This window comes from Platalea leucorodia, assembly GCF_965183815.1.
Source record: "Platalea leucorodia genome assembly, chromosome: 1".
In the NCBI taxonomy this organism is placed as follows: domain Eukaryota; kingdom Metazoa; phylum Chordata; class Aves; order Pelecaniformes; family Threskiornithidae; genus Platalea; species Platalea leucorodia.
This window is the reverse complement of record NC_138823.1, coordinates 131,355,449-131,374,622: the sequence shown is the minus strand read 5'-3', so window position 1 is coordinate 131,374,622 and position 19,174 is coordinate 131,355,449. Positions and strand designations below refer to the sequence as shown.

At 49.1% G+C, this 19,174-nt stretch overlaps 1 protein-coding gene across 1 annotated transcript; it reads right to left on the bottom strand.

Moving 5' to 3' along the window:
* Positions 1-16,905: 16,905 nt before the first annotated feature.
* Positions 16,906-18,331, bottom strand: HOXA1 (homeobox A1; the record flags this gene model as incomplete). The annotated part of the gene is made up of 2 exons (XM_082303705.1): positions 17,698-18,331; positions 16,906-17,261 (listed from the first exon to the last, which is right to left on the bottom strand). The coding sequence occupies exons 1-2, from the start codon at positions 18,323-18,325 to the stop codon at positions 16,906-16,908; spliced, it is 984 nt and encodes a 327-aa protein (XP_082159831.1). The 5' UTR covers positions 18,326-18,331.
* Positions 18,332-19,174: the final 843 nt, after the last annotated feature.

The window sequence follows — 19,174 nt, the reverse complement described above, 5'->3', positions numbered from 1 at the left end:
AAACCCAAAACATTGTCTGTATATCACTGACTGTGATCTGCTTGTTTGATTAAGATCTCAAGATTAAAGCTGGATGAGGGAGAAAACCCTTTCCACAAAACCTTCACTTTCTCAGAAACAAAGAGATTATTCTGCCCAGTATGTAATGAAATCACAGTTTCCTGAAATAACACAAAGCGGCAGGGCACAGACAGGAGCACAGACAGCTGCACTGAGAGAGTAGGCAGCTTTTGTAGATGAGGTAAGGATTCACCTGAACCTGGCCAGTTCTGGGCCTTCAGTCACAGCTCCTGCTCATGACCCCTTTACTACAGATATATACACAGATCAGGAGTACTACATAAGTGAGTGCCAGTGTCTGGTTTTGCTTTCTGTAAATGACAAAAAAAAGTAAATACTACTGCGGTGTTGATCAGCATCCCGTTTACGGAAGGTGTTGAAAAAATATCTAAAGAGCCTTTGCTTTATAGGTTTGAATTCAGAATTAAGACTAAGCTATCATAAGGTTTCCTACCTCACAACCCGAAGTCTGGAACTTAACACGTCTAAACTACAGCTCATCTTACTTTCCATACCTTAATCATTCCTAGAGTTCAGACTATGTTCATTTGTTTAATATAAATCCATTAATGTGCTGTATGAACATGTATTTACTGACGATCACATCTGTGCTTTGGCATATTTATAATTAGATGCACAGTTTATCAGGCGGTTACAGAAGATACGTATCTGGCTGTGACCCACTTAAGGATTCCAGCCATGTAATTTCCTGTTTTGTTTGGGGTTTTTTTTGTAAACTAATCACTGCTACTGTTTGGAACTATATATTAAAAATGCCTCAATTATGTGCATTTCACTATGAATGAACCTTTTTCTAATAACAGCATTGCACCTGAAGTAATTAAATAGCTGTAGAGCTTATAATCACAACAGAAATTGAATTCTCAGTTAACATTTTCAAAGTCCTATTGATGAAGATTCCTACTGATTACAATTCCTATTGATTGCAAGTGATTTTAATTGGTTCAGTTGTTTTTTTAGAGGATTGACCACAAAATAAATACTCTTTTCCCATATGAGAATATTTGCATTACTAGGACCCATACAGGGATGAAGCTTAAAATTCAGTGTTGGTTTACTTTCCCTAGCTGTCTCCCCTGAAGAGAGAAAGAAAACCTCTTGTTTGAAGATGTTCAGCACCATAATTTTAAATGCATGGGCATATCCATCTCCTATGGATAAGACATCAGACAATGTTAAAATTCCATTTCTGAGACTGCCATACAGCTCAGCCAGTTCAAACATCTACTTGCTTGAGTTCTTAAGCACTAAAGTAAGCATGGAAATCAACTATAAAAAAAGAAAGGTAACGGTTTATCAAATGTAAAACCCAAATGCTTAATTTCACTACATAACAAGTTAGCTTTCTAAAAGACTATTAATAATTTTTTCATATTATGCACCTGTAGTATTTTCCATTGTTCTTGTTTTCTGAGATACATAAACCTTATACTTATGGCAAAATTAACCAGTGGTATGGAATAACTAACACGAGCCATTCAGATTACTTCAGCCTTCACAGATGCTGTGGTCTAGGATTTCTCAAATCTCATATGAATGACAGCCTCAGCCAGATCAGCTGTCTCCATCCATGATTCCACCCCATAGGGGTTATCGGCATTTCACCACAGATTTTAGTGAAGCTAAAGAATTTCAGTGAGGAGAGCATAAGCTTTTGGCTCCGTATTGCGCAAACAAAACAGCTGCCTGAGTGGGGACTGCAAGACAACCCAGTGATCGGCTCCATTTCAGAGGCATGAATTTCGCCCCAGGAGATGAAGTCCTGCCACCAGCCCACCTATTCAGGGATGCATGGCAATGAGCTTCATTAAAATCATTAAAGAACCAGCACTGAAGTCTCCATCCAAACCAAAATTAAGTTGCAAGTCAGTTGCAGGTCTGGTCTATGGAGTATAAGACCGTAATACATGGTAACATATCTGAGTCAATATTGTCCTAAACCATACCACTTCCCTAATTTTCACATGATCCATAAGAGCATAGTCAAGTCAAAAATTCCATCGTAGCAGGGAGTACTCACTCACTGTCACTCTCATGCATAGTATGGACAGGCTTACAAAAAATGTCTGTAACTGGAGCCCTGAACACCTGGGCTTCAGTGAAGGGCAATTGTCAAAAATACTGTAAGTTCATCTTTAGATCGAATATCCTAAATGGTTCCTTTGTACAGTAGAATATCTTTGTTTAGGCATTATAGTGCACAAGTCTTCCTAGAAGGGTCTTGGTTAAGATGAGCTGATGTTCTGTCTTTTAATCTTTTTAGCACCTTGACTCTCTATGTTGCTACTTACTGTCAACTCCAGAATCCTGCAATATTTTGCATTTATCTTAGTGTCTAGCACCAAGTGGGGGATGCACTTGTAATGCTATAGCTGAGGACGAAAGGTATACAATCGGGAAGTGTTTTGATAAATCAGATTGACTAAAGATTTTTTTTAATCAAAAAAAAAAAATTCATTAAAACCATTTGGATAGTGTGGTAGATAAATTATCAGAGAAACTGCAACATACAGAAAATATTCAGGACCCAGAGTCTGGTGATTTCTTTAAAATTTCACACAAGTCGAGATGACAAACAGATGGTATAGTTAGGAAAATCTAGAAGGCAAAATATAGCCCCCATGTCACTTTAATGATGCCTCTGCTTATCACAGTCTATATTTTAGATCAACTTGTAAAGTATTTTTCTAAATCATAAAACTCTCTTGAGCTCTCTTTTCTAAAGACAAACTGGTCTGTAAAGATGCATCAGTCAAGCAGAAGATTAATTCCTGTTGTACCAAGTTGTTGTTTTTGGCACAGAAGTCAATATTTATAAGACAGAAAGCAGCTGTAGTGCGCAAGTTAGCATAGTGCATAAATCTTTGCAGCAGGTTATAGCAAGATGATGATACTATCCACAGGTAACACGATGGAAGCACTGCCACGACAGAGCCTTCCTAATGGTGGTCATCCATTTACCAGTGTGAGCCACGCTAATGAGGTCACACTGATTCACTTCATGTCATTTCCCCTTTGGAAGCAATCAGCCCAAATATAAACCAGTAATACATTAGAAGAGGTCACCCAGCGCAGCAGCTCTGTAAAGAGTGAGCTGTTTGTATAGGACTCCGAGCCAGATCCAAGCTTGCCCGAAGCAATAGGACATGCAGCTACTGACAACAGGGCCTGGGAAGCAGATTAACCCCCCGTCCCCTCGAAAGCTGGCTGAGGTAAAGCGCCGCTCTCGGCTTTGCCTGTGGTGCGGTACTTCATCCCGCCTCTCTCATCACCCCGCCACATCGGCCGTGGGGGCAGCAGGGAAGGCGGGGGGTTAACTCTCAATTTTCCTTCTGCTGATTGAAGCTGTTGCCTCCTGCTCAGCAATGCCGGACCCCGTGGCAGCTTTGCAGTAGCAGAGGGATCGGGGCACGGCACTGCCAAGAGCTGTGGCAGATGTGGTCCTGCCTCCCTTGCAGGGGGACAAGAGACTTGTCCTCTGACAGACATGCTGCCCCCCTTCCCCGTCTCTCCACCTCTCTTGCCCACCACACCAGCAGCTTAACCGCTGGAGGCTGGGGGAAGTGTTACTAACCACTCTGTTTGGGGGTTGTTTTCTGGTTTGTTTTTTTTTTTCAGAAGATGGGACATGATGTGAAGCCCATGGAGGCCAACAGGACCATTCTCTTGTTTGCAAAGGGTTTCCCACTAGTGCCAGAGCTCCTGGGTCTGACCTAGGGGCTTGGTGGGCACCGTGCAGCACTGCATTCCCCCTCAGTGCTGAGCTATGCCTTTGGGGCAATAAGACACCCATCCTCCCTTTCCTCCACATCAGAGATCTGGTGTGGTCAGCCACAGGGTCAGGTCACAGAGGCTGGTGACCGACCAGCCAAGGGGCTCAGGCAAGCCCGTTCCCTCCCCAGGCTCAGCTTCCACGTCTTCAGCCCGGCAATCATTCCCTTCCCTGTGGGAAGGAAGTTCAGCCTGGAAATGTACTCAGGTATTTCTCTCCCTCCTTGAGAACCCTGTCACGCCAAATTTTGGTCTCCTGGCACCGTTCACACGAGCACAGCTACTCACATACAAGGCCATATGCAGTTTCAAGCCCCTGGCTTTCTCTCTAACCACTGCTGCACTCATTCTGACATTTCCAGCCTCACTTGACCAAATTATATGTGGTTTTAGGCAAAGAGGTTCGAAATTTAATGTCGAGTAGATGCAGATTGAGCCCACATGGGAAGCAGGAAATACAATAGAAATGTGCAACTCCATTATATGAATTTATCAGTGTACATTCTGCATGCTTTATAAATTTCACTAGCATGATCATGTTTCGTTCCTAGAAGAGAAGAAGCTAGCAAATATGAATTTCTTTATACAGATGGCAGAAAAAGATTGACTTGAAATAAACAAAACAGTTGAAATTAAATTTTCTTGGCAAGATTTGCTTGTGTTGTTCGTCAAATAAATGTACATTATGCCTTGCACTGTTACTCAGCTGTGATCCTATAATGTGTTCTCTGCATCCTGTCAGACATATGATCCTTTGTCCCATAATAGACCCAACTATCTCACAACCAGCTGAGCTCAGGGTCATCCCAGGGTCAGGCTGGTTAAAGATGGCTGTCAGTTCACTGCCTGACTCACAGACGCACTTTAAATCACCTTTATCTTACTTGGGCTGATGCTTTCCAGCCATCACTGTAGCAGGAGCTGTAGCGTCTATGTACAATGTAGGGAGATGTCTTGTAGCGTCTCTGAAAATTTCTCCGTGGATATGCAATATGCAACGTACCTAATATAAAGAAAGTGCAGCTTGATGTATACTGTGAAATGAGAACTATTTCAAATACCTTTATGCAGGGTGGCTAAACAATATGGTTCTCATCTATCTTGCAGATGAAAACAAAAATTCAGAGGGTGAAATATCACCTTTCAGATCAGAAATATAATTATTACTTAGCCTGAAATTTCCAGCAAAAAGAGAATTGGCATAAGAAGGACAGATAATCTGGGAAATGCATCACCTGATGTTTTTATTGTGATAAATACCTCCCTTCAGCTCCTAATGCTGTACAACTTCTTAATGTTTGTCACTAGTCTCCAAGGTATAGAAGAAAGACAGGCCTTAATTGTAAATTTACACATGCTTTATTGCCGGTGCAATGGCATGAACACATTTAACAGGATTGTCATTCCAGTTAATTATGCTGATTCTGACATGTACCTATCACGTCTAAAATTGATAGTGCCTTTCGACCAGTTAGTAGCATCACAATATGTTGTGTCTTTCTCTCTAAGGTTAAGCATGTTAGGGGCCAGAGAATGGCAGGAGAAAAGAGTCCCTGCATACTAAGTAAGCATCCCTAGCTCAACAGCCAAACCTCCTTTTAAGAGAACTGTAGATGGCTCAACCCCAGCACATGTTCTGCATTTCTATGTGCGCTCCAGCCCCAGCCCACCTGCCCCAGGCAAAGACAACAATCTTCATTATTCCTAATAGTAAACAACACCCAGCCCCTAGGAAACTCTTGGCCTTGTTCACAATGTGTAATACCAGGTACCTAAGCAGATGGTAACACTTATTAAAGATATTAAAGCAGAAGAAAAGATAGCAGAAAAGGAGGCAACTATTAGAAAATATTTTGTGGCCAGGGAAGAAACAATTCCCATGTTTTTCCTGCAGCAGGAGTCTGAGTCTATGAATTCCAGACTGAAGAAAATGGGGCAAGACTTGAAATCAACAGCAAACCACAATAATATCAAATGAAAGTAAAACACCATGCTTACCCTCAGCAGAGTTATCCCTGCTCAGATCAAAGCCTGACTTTAAAACCCTGCACTGAAAAGGCAGATAGAAATCTGGGGAAACTGTGCATCCTCCTTTCCTTCCCACACATCCCAGTGTAAATCTTGTGGGGCATTTCAGAAGGGAAGTGGAGGTACGTATATCTTACAGTCACAGCTGGCTGACAAGGGTAATATTTTCAGGTTGCCTGAATCGGAGGGAGGGAGGAAGGAAGGAAGGAAGGAAGGAAGGAAGGAAGGAAGGAAGGAAGGATGGACATGTTTACTTTTCAAAAAAATGGATAAAAAATCTTCAAGTATTAATAATATATAATATTGCTATCACGTGACCCACGTACCTTTTAAATAAAAGCAAGCTTTTACGCTACACTCAAAAGCACAAAACCCTGGGTGGTGGGCTCCAAGCTAGACTAAACAGTACAGAAACCTGGAAGAAAGAACCTAGAGGAATTATAAAATACATTAAGGAATACCAGCCCTGTTGGATTGTCCTGTGAAATGCAACTTAGCTACCTGTCCATGCATTGCAGCAATTTCACATTGTGCCTGGGAAAGGAAGAGATATCACCACCAAAGTCTCTCTTCTCTATGCTGTCCTCCTGCTCCTGCCCAGCCTGGGCAGCAGTTTCTCCTTCCACCTGCCCCACTGCCCTCCAGCCAGTATCCTTGAGGACAGTGACAGTAATGGCCAGCACAGCCCCTTCACAGTTGTCCCCCTTCTTGCTCCACATCAGCCTTGCTCTTTTGACCACCCTCATCCTAAACCTGGATTAAAAGCAACGGAAGGGCTGCACCAAGGGCTGCAGAACATAAGCTCATGAGGTCTAGAAAACTAGAAAGGCTTGGAGAACCAGTGAACAGATCCTGAAGAGCTTGTCTCATAGCTGTGGAAGCATCTGGGAAACATGCAGATGAAGCTTTATTTTTTAAATTCTTTTAAATAAGAGAGTCAGCTGTATGCAAGGAGGAATTCCTTCCCCCTGTTCTCCTAATAAAAACTTTTGCAGCTCTTCACCTTTCGCGTGCATCCACAATTCATTTTGCTGGTCAAGAAAAAGCGTTATTTTCAGTAGTGGCATTCTGGCTAAGCACACATACTCCTACTCAAAATTACGGGATGTTCACATGTGATGGCTCAAGGAATGCCCTTCAGATCTAGCTGACAGGGTCTCTGGAGCAGAGAGTGGTGCCTGCCTTCGGACAAACTCACATCGAGCAGGTATGTCTCAAGACAGGGCTGCTGACAGACTTCATTCCTTTCTCCCTCTTTGAGCTCAGATAGAGTTTACCCCAGGGGTAGTGACTTCTGGGGCTACTTCCACAGTCCTTTTTCCGAGAAACTCGTCATTGAAACTGCTAGGGTGTTTTATATAGCACAAATGTAGCAGGAGTTAACCTTTTGTGGTGAAAGGGCGTTTTCTATTTGATGCCTGCTGGCTTTTTTTTTCTTACTTTAAACGTTTTACTACAATAAAAAAAGTTCTACCCTCTGAGATGTGAACGATAAATCTTAGATTATTTCATCTTCACTTAAATGCAGATTGCCTTTTTTCCAAAAGCTGATATATATTCCTTGCCCTGGAGGTACTTAGAAACAAACCAACCTGATTTTAAGGCTCAGGCTGGACTCCATCACCTTTAGTGCTGCTAAACGAAAGACCTGCTTTAAGGATTAAAAACATGAAAAAACATGCCTCATTCTCACTAATCCTAAAGGACACACCCATGCACCCATAGATCACTCTGTTCCTTCAACATGGGCACTTCAGACATGTTAGCGCACCAGGCAGCTGTCAAAGGTGCTTCACCGATGAGAATGGCTATTTGAATTTCCTATACGAAGCAAGAGCATCATCCTCCCTCCGAGGTTACGCGCTGAGTGCAGGCACCAGGGGTACAGGGGACCCTGTACAGCCGCGCGGCGACCACCGCGTCCCACGTGGCTGAAGGCCCACGCTGCCCTCGAGGAAGGGGCCGGGTTCCTTTCGTCTCCTCTCAGCCAGCACACACCTGAACGCAGTTAATATTGCTCAGCTCTTCCATTCGTCTCCTGGCCGGTTTTTTTCAATCTCTAAGAGGAAAGGAATTTTATGAAATAAAGATCTAAGGGTTGAAAAGGTGTGTGCAAAGGAGGGAGGAGTGTGACAAACCTCGCAGCCCATGTGAAAAGTTGTTTTGCTTCTAGACCAAAGGGGAGGAGGCCTGATCCTGCTCCCATGCTAGATAAGCAGATATCCTGCAGGCAAGCAAAGCTGGCAACAGGCTGAAATCGTGGTAAGAGTTGAAAAGCTTGTTTTTCTATATGCACAACAAACCAGGGATGTTGACAGAAAAGCAAAAGAACATCTGCTCGTGCTGATCTATGAACGCTTTCCCTGGCTCCATTAACCTCCCTTCTTTCTCTGTCTCTTTTTTTCCTGAACTGAAAATTATCATTTCAAATGTTCGGGGCTTTCATTTCTCTATTAATCAAATTAAATCTCCTTAGCCACAGTTAAAATACTCCGTGAGGTGCTTTGACCAAAGATCATTTGCCTTGCAATTAGAACTCATTTTTAATACAACAGGGGGGAAATAGAGAACCAGAGCTTTAGAATCAATATAACTATAAATTACATGGAAAAGGAAACGGTAGCATCCTAGCTTGAAACAACAGATTTATTATCAAAGTGGGTAGTATTGTATCGACAGAGTACATAAGTTTTATAAAGAAGGAGGGAAGGAGACACACAGAGAGAAATCAATGTTAACATGGGCTCACTGTTGCTTTAAACGCTGCATTTGTGGTAGCTAATTTTCACTTATTATTTTAAATTGTAAAATGTCACATTGAAAAATGGTTAGTGGCTCAAGAAATCCTGTCTGCAGTATTTTCTAAGATGAAAGTCCACTGATTTTAATGAAAAAGGTCTGCAGAAGAGGGTCCCATTATGTGTTCTGCATTTAATCCTGGTTAAGACGGGCTACTAAAGGGCCTCCTCCATTCCTGTATTTTGAACAAGATCATAGTTAAGGTTGCAGCTAAGATTTGTATTTAAACCTCAATGATTTGCATTTATTTTGATTCACACCTACTGGATAGGGTGAGCAAAATTGTTCTTTCTGATAGCAGCAAATATTTTAAATGCGTCACCTTCCCCTTTCACAGGCGGGATTCCCCTGTAGTAGCTCACATACACGATACAAAAAAAACCTTGAATGTCTGACCAGAAGATTGCTTGTTAGGTTTCCACTGCTTTCAGCGCACAGCCTGCCCCGCTGTCTTCTCAGTGAAAAGCAGAGGGGAAATTTTTGCCCGTTGTTGAATACGGAGTTCGCAGCTGGGAGCGGATCCAGGGCCCAGGGTAATGGGCGTGTCTGCTGCTGTTCCAGCTCCAGCGAAAGTGGGAGTCAACCTGTATGGTTGACCGGTCTTGAAACACATCACTGTGTTCAGAAAGGGGATTACATGGAGATTATCTGGATTTCTAGAGTCTCTCGTCTGATTCGCAATCAAACCGTTTCATTAGAAGAGCCTCAGCAGAATTTTCAGTGGTTTTTGTCTACGTTCCTTGTATGCTTTACTGTACCATTCAAACCCTGGGATGAGAAAGGTGTGATCAGAAGAGAGAAAAGTTATCTTTACTGATGGTTACTAGGTTCAATGAGCCTAATCTTTTGATTTCCAGACCTGTGGGTCTCAGGTGAGCTGAATCTCCCTGGGCAATGGGCCACAGTAGGTCCCACTCAAGGCCAATGTAAGAATGGGTTCAGGTGCAAGCCTCTGCTAACATTTAAATCTTTCAGTCTGTGAGCTGACTTGAAAGAAGCTCGGGTAATGCCTCTTTAAGTGAATCTAAGTTCTGGGGGAACATTCATGTTCCTACGCACAGAGACATTGCATGTCTCCAGCACAGCGTGAGCTGAGGTGTGGCATTCCTTATCCTGTTCTGACTGGAGGATAGGTCTTCTCAGACCCTTTTTGCCTCACCCTTTCTTTCCATATCATTGCCTTGCCTCCTAGCACTGTCAGACATACAAAAAAAAAATGAAACGGGGGGAGGGTAATAAATTGCAAAGTCCCACGGGATCTTGCTTTTTTGCAATACCCGCTTCTGTGTTTAAGCATATTGTTCATTCTAACGCTGGTTGCTGGAAGGAGTGTTCCTCCAAGATAACATTTTTGCACAGTGAAATATGCATGGCTCTTCGATGGCTCAGCTCAGATGGGATCACCTTTCAGTTTCTAGACAGTGTTATTTTTTTTTACTTTTTTTTTCCCCAGCTCAGCATGAGGAACACAACACTACCACAGCCAATGCATTTTGTTTTATGATCTGTCTGTCCTCAGAACCATGCATGGATGTTGAATCCACTGACATTACAGAGCAGTGCTGTGCTGCAGGGATTTTATTTCTTGCAAAATAGACAGGTCTGGTTAAAGTCTCCACCTTCGCTGGGTGCTAGCGGGAATATTTCACAACGACGCTAAGAATATAAATCGAGGCATGGATGGCATTTCCACTGTAACCGATGTTTTGTGAAGGAGTTAGTTGAGGTAGTAAACCTGTTGCGAAAGCCAAGGAAAAGCTTTGTTTTCTTGGTACAGAGGAGTTTCAATTAAAACTGTGTAGAACCCCCCACCCCTGTGACTTAGCCCCTTCCATAACCTTCACCTTCTTTATGAAGGCAGTGAGAAGTCTGGACAAGTGGTTATTCTCTGAGACTCCTCCAATGCGCTCGCCCTGATTTGTCCCCAGACGGAGTCCGTGATTTGCACAGATGTGCTTTGCACCTGAAGGCTCACTGGTGCGCAGTGGAGGAGAGAATCCCACTCCCCTCTCGCCCCCCATTTCCACCACCAGCCTCGTCCTCACCCCCATCCCTTTTCATTGCTTAACGAACCTGGTCTCCTGTGTTTTCTCTGCTCTTTATTCCATGTCACCGGGGCTGAGTGACTGCTGAAGATGAGAGGGGATGAGGAGTGTGAAGGGGGAAGCTTCTGCCTTTGGTCTGAGCCTGACGGGGAATGATGAAAACCACATGGGCTATGAAAAAGTCCAGTCCAACTTTCTGTTTACCGAGCTCCCTAGAAACGTCAACATCTGTCACCAAGTTACCCCTAAAAGGGGCACCCCCTTGCTACAGGACCCCGATGGCAGGTCCCATCCCTCTTCCCCCAGCACGGGCTGGAGCAGAGGGGTGTTGACAGAGGCAAAGGGAGGTTATCCGGCATTTGGTGATGGCTGTATTAATAGACAAAGGAGATCAGAAGCGATACCCCTGGCTCAGCCCTGCCATGCCACCGCAGGCGCGGCCGGCCGGCCCGCAGCCTCCCGCAGCCCTCCGCAGCCCGCCGGCAGGGCGGAGGGGGCCGCCGGGGGCACCCCGCGGCCGAGCTCCGTGTTCGCCCTCCGGGCGGCCGGGGGTCCCGAGGAGGGACCCGCTGAGCCGGCTGCGGAGGAGCGCGGCCGCCGGGCGCGGAGCCCCCGCCGCCCCCGCCGGGGCCAGGCGCGGAGCGGCGCGGAGCAGCGCGGAGCGGCCCGGCGGCCGCAGCCCCGCTTCGTTGTTATTACAATGCACACAACGAATTTTCCTCCTATTAGTCATTTCCCGAAGATCAAACCCGAAGACAGCTGCGAATGCAATCGATCCCTACAAAATGCGTTAGCGAAGCGTTCAATCAAAGTAGATATTTCCTTGGATTTATTTCTTTTTTATTTTTTAATAATCGATAGCATATTGCTTGCCTTTTTTTTTTTTTTTTTTTTTTTTTTTTTGTGGCCCGCCGAGTTACAACCCCGCGTAGGCTAGAATTAGAAAATGTATAAATACTTATGCGCAAAGCCAAGCGTATCGGATGCAAAGAGCAACGGCTGCGCAGCGCGGGGCAGGCAGCGGGGCCGGCAGCGGGGCCGGCGGCGGGGCCGGCGGCGGGGCAGGGCGGGCGGGTCCCCCGGCTCCCGACAGCTCGGACACTTCCTACAACTGTTGCCAGCGAAACGCTCCATGTGTCCCTGTATTTTCCTAATCCCTCCGCTTCCCGCTGGCTACACCACATCTTAAACCGATGTGAACATAGGCAAACGAGTTGGTGGCTGAGATTGGCTTCGTGTCCTCTCGCCGTCCCTCGTTTGGGCTTGTATTTGGGCTTGATTTTTTTTTTCTTTTTGCTACTTTTACTTTCTTGAACGGGGAGAATTTTTGCAAGACGTTGAGCTTGTATTTCTAAACTGAGCACCCGAAAAAGTCATTAACTAGCTAATGGTTTCATCGTAATAGAGGTTGAGCATTATTCGGCCACGTTTTATAAGAATCAATAGTCCTGATTTAACTTTACGAGATATACACTTTCAAGAAAAGCAGATCGGAAGGCCAAAATAATTGTAAAAGTAATGGCTGAAACATTCTTCGTGTGGAACAAATGCTTAAAATATGTCACTGCCCTATAAAAAATAGCGCGGAAGCATTTTTCCGGGCCAATTTTTGCTCGTATTACTGAAATGTGTAACCCCTTTGAAGTTACATGGCAAATACGGCTCCTCGCATGATCAAAATCAACAAAGTTTGCCCCCAGATTTTTAGGCATAAGGGAAGACTTCTTTTCTCTATAGGTCCCATTGATTTCAATGGTCTTTCTGAGCCTGAAACAGGAGTAACTGTGACCTGTAATATTTTATGACATATAAACCATAAAAGAATAATGTTAACAGTGAAAGCCGGCCAAGTAGTGTGCCTGGGGGAGAATAGGAATGTTTGCCTTGGACAGGGAGAAAGCGAAAAAGGAGAAAGAGGGAGAGAAAGAGAGAAAAAGTGAGAGTGAAAGAAAGACGCAGAAAAAGACGGGGGAAAAAAGGAAAGAAAAGAAAGAAACAATTTTTAAAATGTTGTATTGCTATTTATTCATATATTATTAATTTAATTATTTCTGTATTCCCTTTTTGTGGTTACCAATCTACTCCGATCTCACAGAGCTAATTGCTAGGGGAAAACAAACAAGAGATCGTGCTCCTAAGCTTACACGGAAAAACATTCCGAAACGATTCTTTTCCCCCCCAAAAAAACTACAGACCCCCCCGGTCCCCGCCGCGTCGAGGGCCCCCGCCGTGCCGCGGGCGGGAGCGGGCTCCCACGGGCGGGAGCGGCCTCCCACGGGCGCGCTCCCCGCCGCGGCGCTGCCGCCCAGGCTCTCCCGTGGGCGCCCCGGGGCCCGGCCCAGGTCGGAGCCTCCCCGGGGCCCGGGAGGGAGCTGCCCGCCTTTCGGGCCCGGGGTCCCCCGGCAACGCCTGGGCGGGAGGCGGGTAGCGCCTGAGGAACGATTTGCCGGTGGAAACCCGCTCTATTCTGTAGCCCAAACGTGAGCTGCCATTAGAGAGGTACTAATAAATCCCTATTAAGCATGCATTTATGCAGTGATTACGTGAACTTTGGCCTTTGAAGAGTCCCTGCAATTAGCAGCGACGTCCATCGCGTTTTGCCCAGATTTCCCTCTCCTCTTCTCCCATAAGGGACGGAGAGGGGAGCACAGCCCCGCGGCTCCGCCAGCGCCTCCAGCTGCCGGGCGCGTCTCCAGCCGCCCCCCGCCACCCCCCCCCGGGGAGAAAACAAGCCCCAAGCATCCCCCCCCTTTGCCCCCGGACCCCCTCTTGAAAACGCAGGATCCCTTGCGGGAGGGTTGGTTCCCTGCACCCCCAGTACCTCCCGCCGGGGGTACCCGCCTTTACGCCGGCGCCGGCTGCAGCGCGGAGGAGATGCTGGGGTTTTGCCCTCTCCGCAAAACAGCGGCAAGCGGTTAAGATTTAGTAAATACAGCTGGGCAAAAATGAGAGGAAAGTTGCCGCTGCCGGGGAGACAGCGAGAGGGAGAGAGGGAGAGGGATGACTCTGTAATTGTTGCCTTTACCAAGGCTGTGAGATTAACCACTGGGACTTATTCTAAAGTGACCCATCACCGAATTCATTTCTGCTTGAACTTTCGGTGAACCTGAGATTAAAGAGGGGAGAGCAGCTAAGCAGTTTGTTGTTAGCTGCCTTTTCAACAGCCCTTTCAGACTGAGTAAATATTGATCGGTTTCAATCTGATTGCCCCAGAGGAAAACGCCAAAGCATCTCAATAGCCTCCAAAAGTAAACTTTAAAGGTGAACAGCAGAAATGGCTTTAAGTATGATAGGAAGATGCTAAACTCCATTTGACATTTGGACGCGGTTTGGGTTGTTGGTTTGTTGGGTTTTGGGTTTGGTTTTTTTGGGGGGAAGGGGGGCAGTCTTCATTTTTTTCCCCTCAGACTCTAGAGAGAAAAATTAAAATAAATCTTAAAAGGTGTAAAAACAAAAAGATCCCTACGACCTGAAGGGCAAATTAGTGTCTCCATCAGGCCAAAGCACGCTGTGATTTTTTTTAGCGATATTTTTGTGGTAGACACTCTAAACTGGAGATTTTTCATTCATCTTCCCCACACCTGCTAAGCCGAAAGGCTGATCGTATCGAAATAATAATAACGCTCAGAAAATGAGCGGGGATCGGGAGGTTTGGGGTGTCTTTGCTTGAAATCGATCGGGGCTGTGGGGAAAAAAGAAAAAAAAAAAAAATAAAGAGATAACCCGGTGTTTGGGCTTGGAAAGGGACAGGATTCTTGGCCGATGAATCGCTCCCCGCAGATTGACGCACTGACAAGTGTCTTGTCTCCCGCATTTAGGCTATAATTTATGGCCGCTCTTTCTAACACATTAAGTCAACACCGGGGGAGCCGGGTTGCAGATCCGGATTCCAGCAATGTTTAGATCCAGATTTCGATATTGAAATGCCCTCATTGGCATGCAAATGCCACTTTAACACATCCAAGTCTCTGGAAGAAGGCCATCTGTTTTGCTTTGTGGCTTTACACTAATAAACAAAAGGTAAAGTATATGGCAGGCGGGGAAATGAAAGAAATAGAGGCATCGGCGGGAGCCTTTGGAGACAGCCCTGCTCCCTCGCAGATAGCTCGGCTCTTGATATGGCCGCCGCGCCTTGCAAATCAGGGCTTGTCTCTTTTGACACCGAAGTGAAGAAAATTACGTTGACTCTCTGCGGATCCCGCAAAGCCGAGCCTGCGTGGGCAGCCCGGCCCCGGGAGAAGCCCGGGAGCGCTCCTCCGCAGCTGGGCCGGGTGAAGGAGATGTCACGCGTGCTTGCGCTGAAATTCAAGAGGCAGCAGTGATTTGAGGCGCACACACACCCCCCGTCCAGCTGATGAGCATGTCTCTGCTCCGTCCTGCCACCCGGTTTCTCCCTCCCTCCCCGACCCGCTATTCATTTGACACCTCTTGGAAATCTTATGATATTTACCTGCGAGAACTTGCTCTTTTTCCCCGGGAAAAAAAAAAAAAAAAAAAAAAGGTATTGTGGGGAATATGCTGGGGTTAAAGCCAGAAGCATGCTGCCAGGCACAACCTCCCACCTTGGCACCCATCAGCCGCTGGGGATGGCAGCCTGGGGAGGGGAGGGGAGGGAAGCTGGACCAGCTTATTGCCTGGGCTAATTAAATGTGCAGCCCTTGGCGAGGGGCCTGCCATGTGAGGAAAGACTGACTGAAGACAGTTTCTGCTTTTGAAGAGTGCTCTGTTTATGTAAGTGTCAGCATCCATCCCGAGGTGAAAAGGTTAGCACTTGACCCAGGAAGTTCTCGTGTTTGTGCTTCAGAAATAGACTGGGATCATAAATTCCTCCCAGTTATGGAGGAGGGAGAGGAGGGCCTAATATTTTCTAAAAATAATATTATTTGAGCATAGGAAAGGAAGAAGTTTTGTGTTATGAGTCAGGCTGGGCAGCCAGAGCTCTGACCCCGGCAAAACAACGCATGAGGTAGTAACGTTGGGAGATTCTTCCTCCCTTTCCCCTTTGGAAAGGCCCCAGCAGTAGAAAATAAGGGAAACCAAACTGCTGAGCCCAGCCTGTGACTCAGCGCTGACGTCACGCAGAGGTAGGCAGACGAGGGCTACCTGAAAGTGGAATATATTTATTACAGACGTTATAAGGACCCGTAAATCCTGCCCTGGCTTCCATCACCGGCGGAATCCCAGGGCCTTTCATGATTGTACAGAAAATCAGGAGGACATTTCGCTCACACACGACAACTGATAGAACTCAGTGTACCCGCAGTACAGCAAAGCACGGTGCGTCATGCAATGGTCCAGACACCAACCACAGAAATTATACATTCATTTGGCCATTCGTCATATTCACGAGTAGGTTGAAAAGACATCGAGTCTAAAGGAAGGTTACTATGAAAATAGGAAGAGGTGAGGTCTTTTGGATGGTTATACCCTTCGGTTGAGTATAACCCAGAACAGCTTTCGGGGGGCTGGGGGGAAAGGGAAGGGGGGCAAGCACACCGGGTAAGGTTTACAAAACCTAGTGCAATTGAAGCCTTGTTTGTCACATTTAAAGAAATAGCGCTACTTTTTTTGAGGTATCTGCTTGAGCTTAAGACGTTTACTTGATACGGTCGTCGGCTTTACCAATATAAAAGTGGATCCAGTTTGGCGAATGCGCTCACCCTGCTTAACCTGATAATCGAAACGTCATTTCTAGAAAAATCTGTAAAAAGATAAATCTCTCGGACAAAGTATTTACAAGCAACAAACTCATAGACACGAACAAAGAATACATTAAATTAAGGGGATGAAAGTCCTATAAGTCGTGTAAACACTTGCAATAGTGCATCTCTTCGTGAGGTTATGTACCCTAGATAACCTGTCTTTCACTCAGGGAAACTCAGAGGAGCGTCCTTGCAGCGGAGGAGGGAAACCCTCACAGCTCCTCCAGCAGAAGGGGGGGGGGGGGGGGCGAAAGAAAACCTCTTGGCACCAAGGCGGCGCTGGGACCCGGCGGCGGGGAGGCGAGCGGGCGGCGGAGCCGCCACCCCCGGGGCCGGGCGGCGGCGGGGAGGGGGGGGGGTGCACCGGCGCACCGGGACCTCTCGGGGAGACCGACCGAGGGACCGAGGGACCGAGATAACAGCGGTGAAGGGACGCGATCTGCGCTGGCGGGGGCGTCGCGGTGGGCGGCCGTCGGGTCTCAGTTGGAGGCAGCGAGCGTGTCCGAGGCGGAGGAGGCGGGCGAGGCGCTGCAGGGCGACGAGCAGGACTTCTCCGAGGAGTCCTCCGCCTTCTCCTCGCAGCCCGTGGGGGTGGTGGGGGAGATGGGCAGCAGCCCCTCTTTCTCCCGTTTCTTTTGCTTCATCCGCCGGTTCTGGAACCAAATCTTCACCTGTGTCTCGTTGAGCTGGAGGGAGGCGGCGATCTCCACCCGGCGGGCCCTGGTCAGGTACTTGTTGAAATGAAACTCCTTCTCCAGCTCGGTGAGCTGCTTGGTGGTGAAGTTAGTTCTGACGGTGTTGGGCTGCCCCACGAAGCCGTACTCGCCAGCCTTGCCTGCGAGGGGACATGCAGCGGTAAGTAAGCGCAAATGATTTATAGGCGACGTAATCAATATGTCCACACCGGCTAAGCGATAGGGAGCAAGAAGTTCTTAGGATAAGAGGGAAGCCCCGGCAGGGTGAGTGATGGAGTGCGAGGTGCTAAACCGGAGTCAGCCTCTAGTGTCAGAGGAAACTTGATAAGTGGTTTATGAATTACAAGAAATATGACCGCGGGAGAGGCGGAGAGGGGGAGGCAGGAATAAGCGGCGCTGGCTGCCAGCGCCGCGGGCAGACGGCTGCGGCTGCTCCCAGAGGTGCGGGCCGCCCTACCTGCCCAGCGCCCCGCGGGGCACCGCGCCGCCTTCCCCGCACCCACGGCAGAGCGAGAGAGGGGGAGAGAGAGAGAGAGGGGAGCGTCCCCCGCCCCGGCCCTCCCGCCGGCCACTGACCTGTTTTGGGTGGGTTTCTTTTCACTTTCATCCAGTCGAAGGTTTGCGCCGGCGGGGAGGTCTCGGCGGAGGGGGAGCGGGCGTTTTCCCGGTGGCCGGCGTGGAGGGGAGAGAGGGCATGGTTGTAGGTGCCCAGGGGCAGGCTCTGCTGCTCCTGCCCGTAGTGGGGAGGCACGTACTGAGCGGGGCCCCCCGCGTAGCCCTGGTGCGGGTGCGGGTGCTGCGCGGCGGCGGAGGAGGAGGAGATGCTCCCCGAGTACACGGCGGGGGCGCAGGGGGGGAAGCCGCCCCCCAGCTCCGCGTCCTGCCCGAGGGGGTAGGGGCCGTACGCCGGTCCGAAGCCCTGCGCGCCGTAGCTCGGGCCGCAGCCGGGGTGCGCGTAGGACACCCCCAGGCCGCCGTGGTGCTGGTAGGCGGCGGGCTGGGCCGGGGGGTGGTGGTGGTGGTGGTGGCGGTGGGGGCTGATGGGCACCCCGCGGCCCGTCAGGAAGCGGTCCTCCCCGCTGCAGCTGCCGGCGCTGACGGCGCAGGGCTGGAAAGTTGTAATCCCGTGGTCGGGGTGGTAGGCGCGGGCGGCGCAGCCCCCCGCCTCGCCGCCCAGGACGGGGTACTCGAGGAAGGAGCTCATCCTCGCCGTGTCCCTCTGTCACGCCGCCACCGGGTCTTCAGCGTCCTGCGGGGCCGCGCCAACTTTCCCACTTCCTCCATGGGGCCGGCAGGAAAATGACACGAAGGTACAGGCAGCGGGCAGGCACGTGGGGGGCGGCAGCCAATGGCTGCGGCGCCTGCGGGACTTTCCCGGCTCCTGCCGCTGATAGATCGCCGCGTCGGGGGCATTTAAACGCCGAGCGCTCCGACGGCGCGGCACGGCGCGGCGCGGCGCGGCACCGCGGGGCAGGGCGGCGGCGGCGGCCCCCCGGGGGGGCGGGGAGGGGGGGGCCGGGCCGGGATGTCGCCCCGCCGCCGCCGCCGCCGCCGCCGCCGCCGCCGCCGCCGGGGTCCCGCCCGCCGGCTGCGAGGGGAAGGCAGGAGACCCCCGGCGGCTGCGCCCGGCCCGCGGAGCCCAGCGGCCGTCCCCTCCAGGGTGAGTGCTGCTGCAGCGGGGGTGCCCCGGCGCCTCCCCTGCTGTCGGCGCTGTCAGGCTGGCGCTGGGCACCTCCGCCGCCCCTCCATCCCCGGGCCGGGGCCGCGGGGGCGGGGGGGGGGGCGGCTGCATCCGCGGGAGGGGATGGGGGTTGGGGAGGAGGCGAGAGCATCGGCCCTGGGGACGGGGATGAGGATGAGACCGTGGATGTGGCTGGGGATTGCTATGGGGACTGAGCTGGAGATAGGGACAGGTATGAGGATGAGGCAGAGAATAAGAATGGGGCCGAGGATATGGTTGGGGATGGGGATGGGGGTGGGATGGGGACGGGGCCGAGGGATCTCGCTGCTCCTGCCCCGCCGCAGTCCCAGCGCGACGCGACGCCAAGAGTTA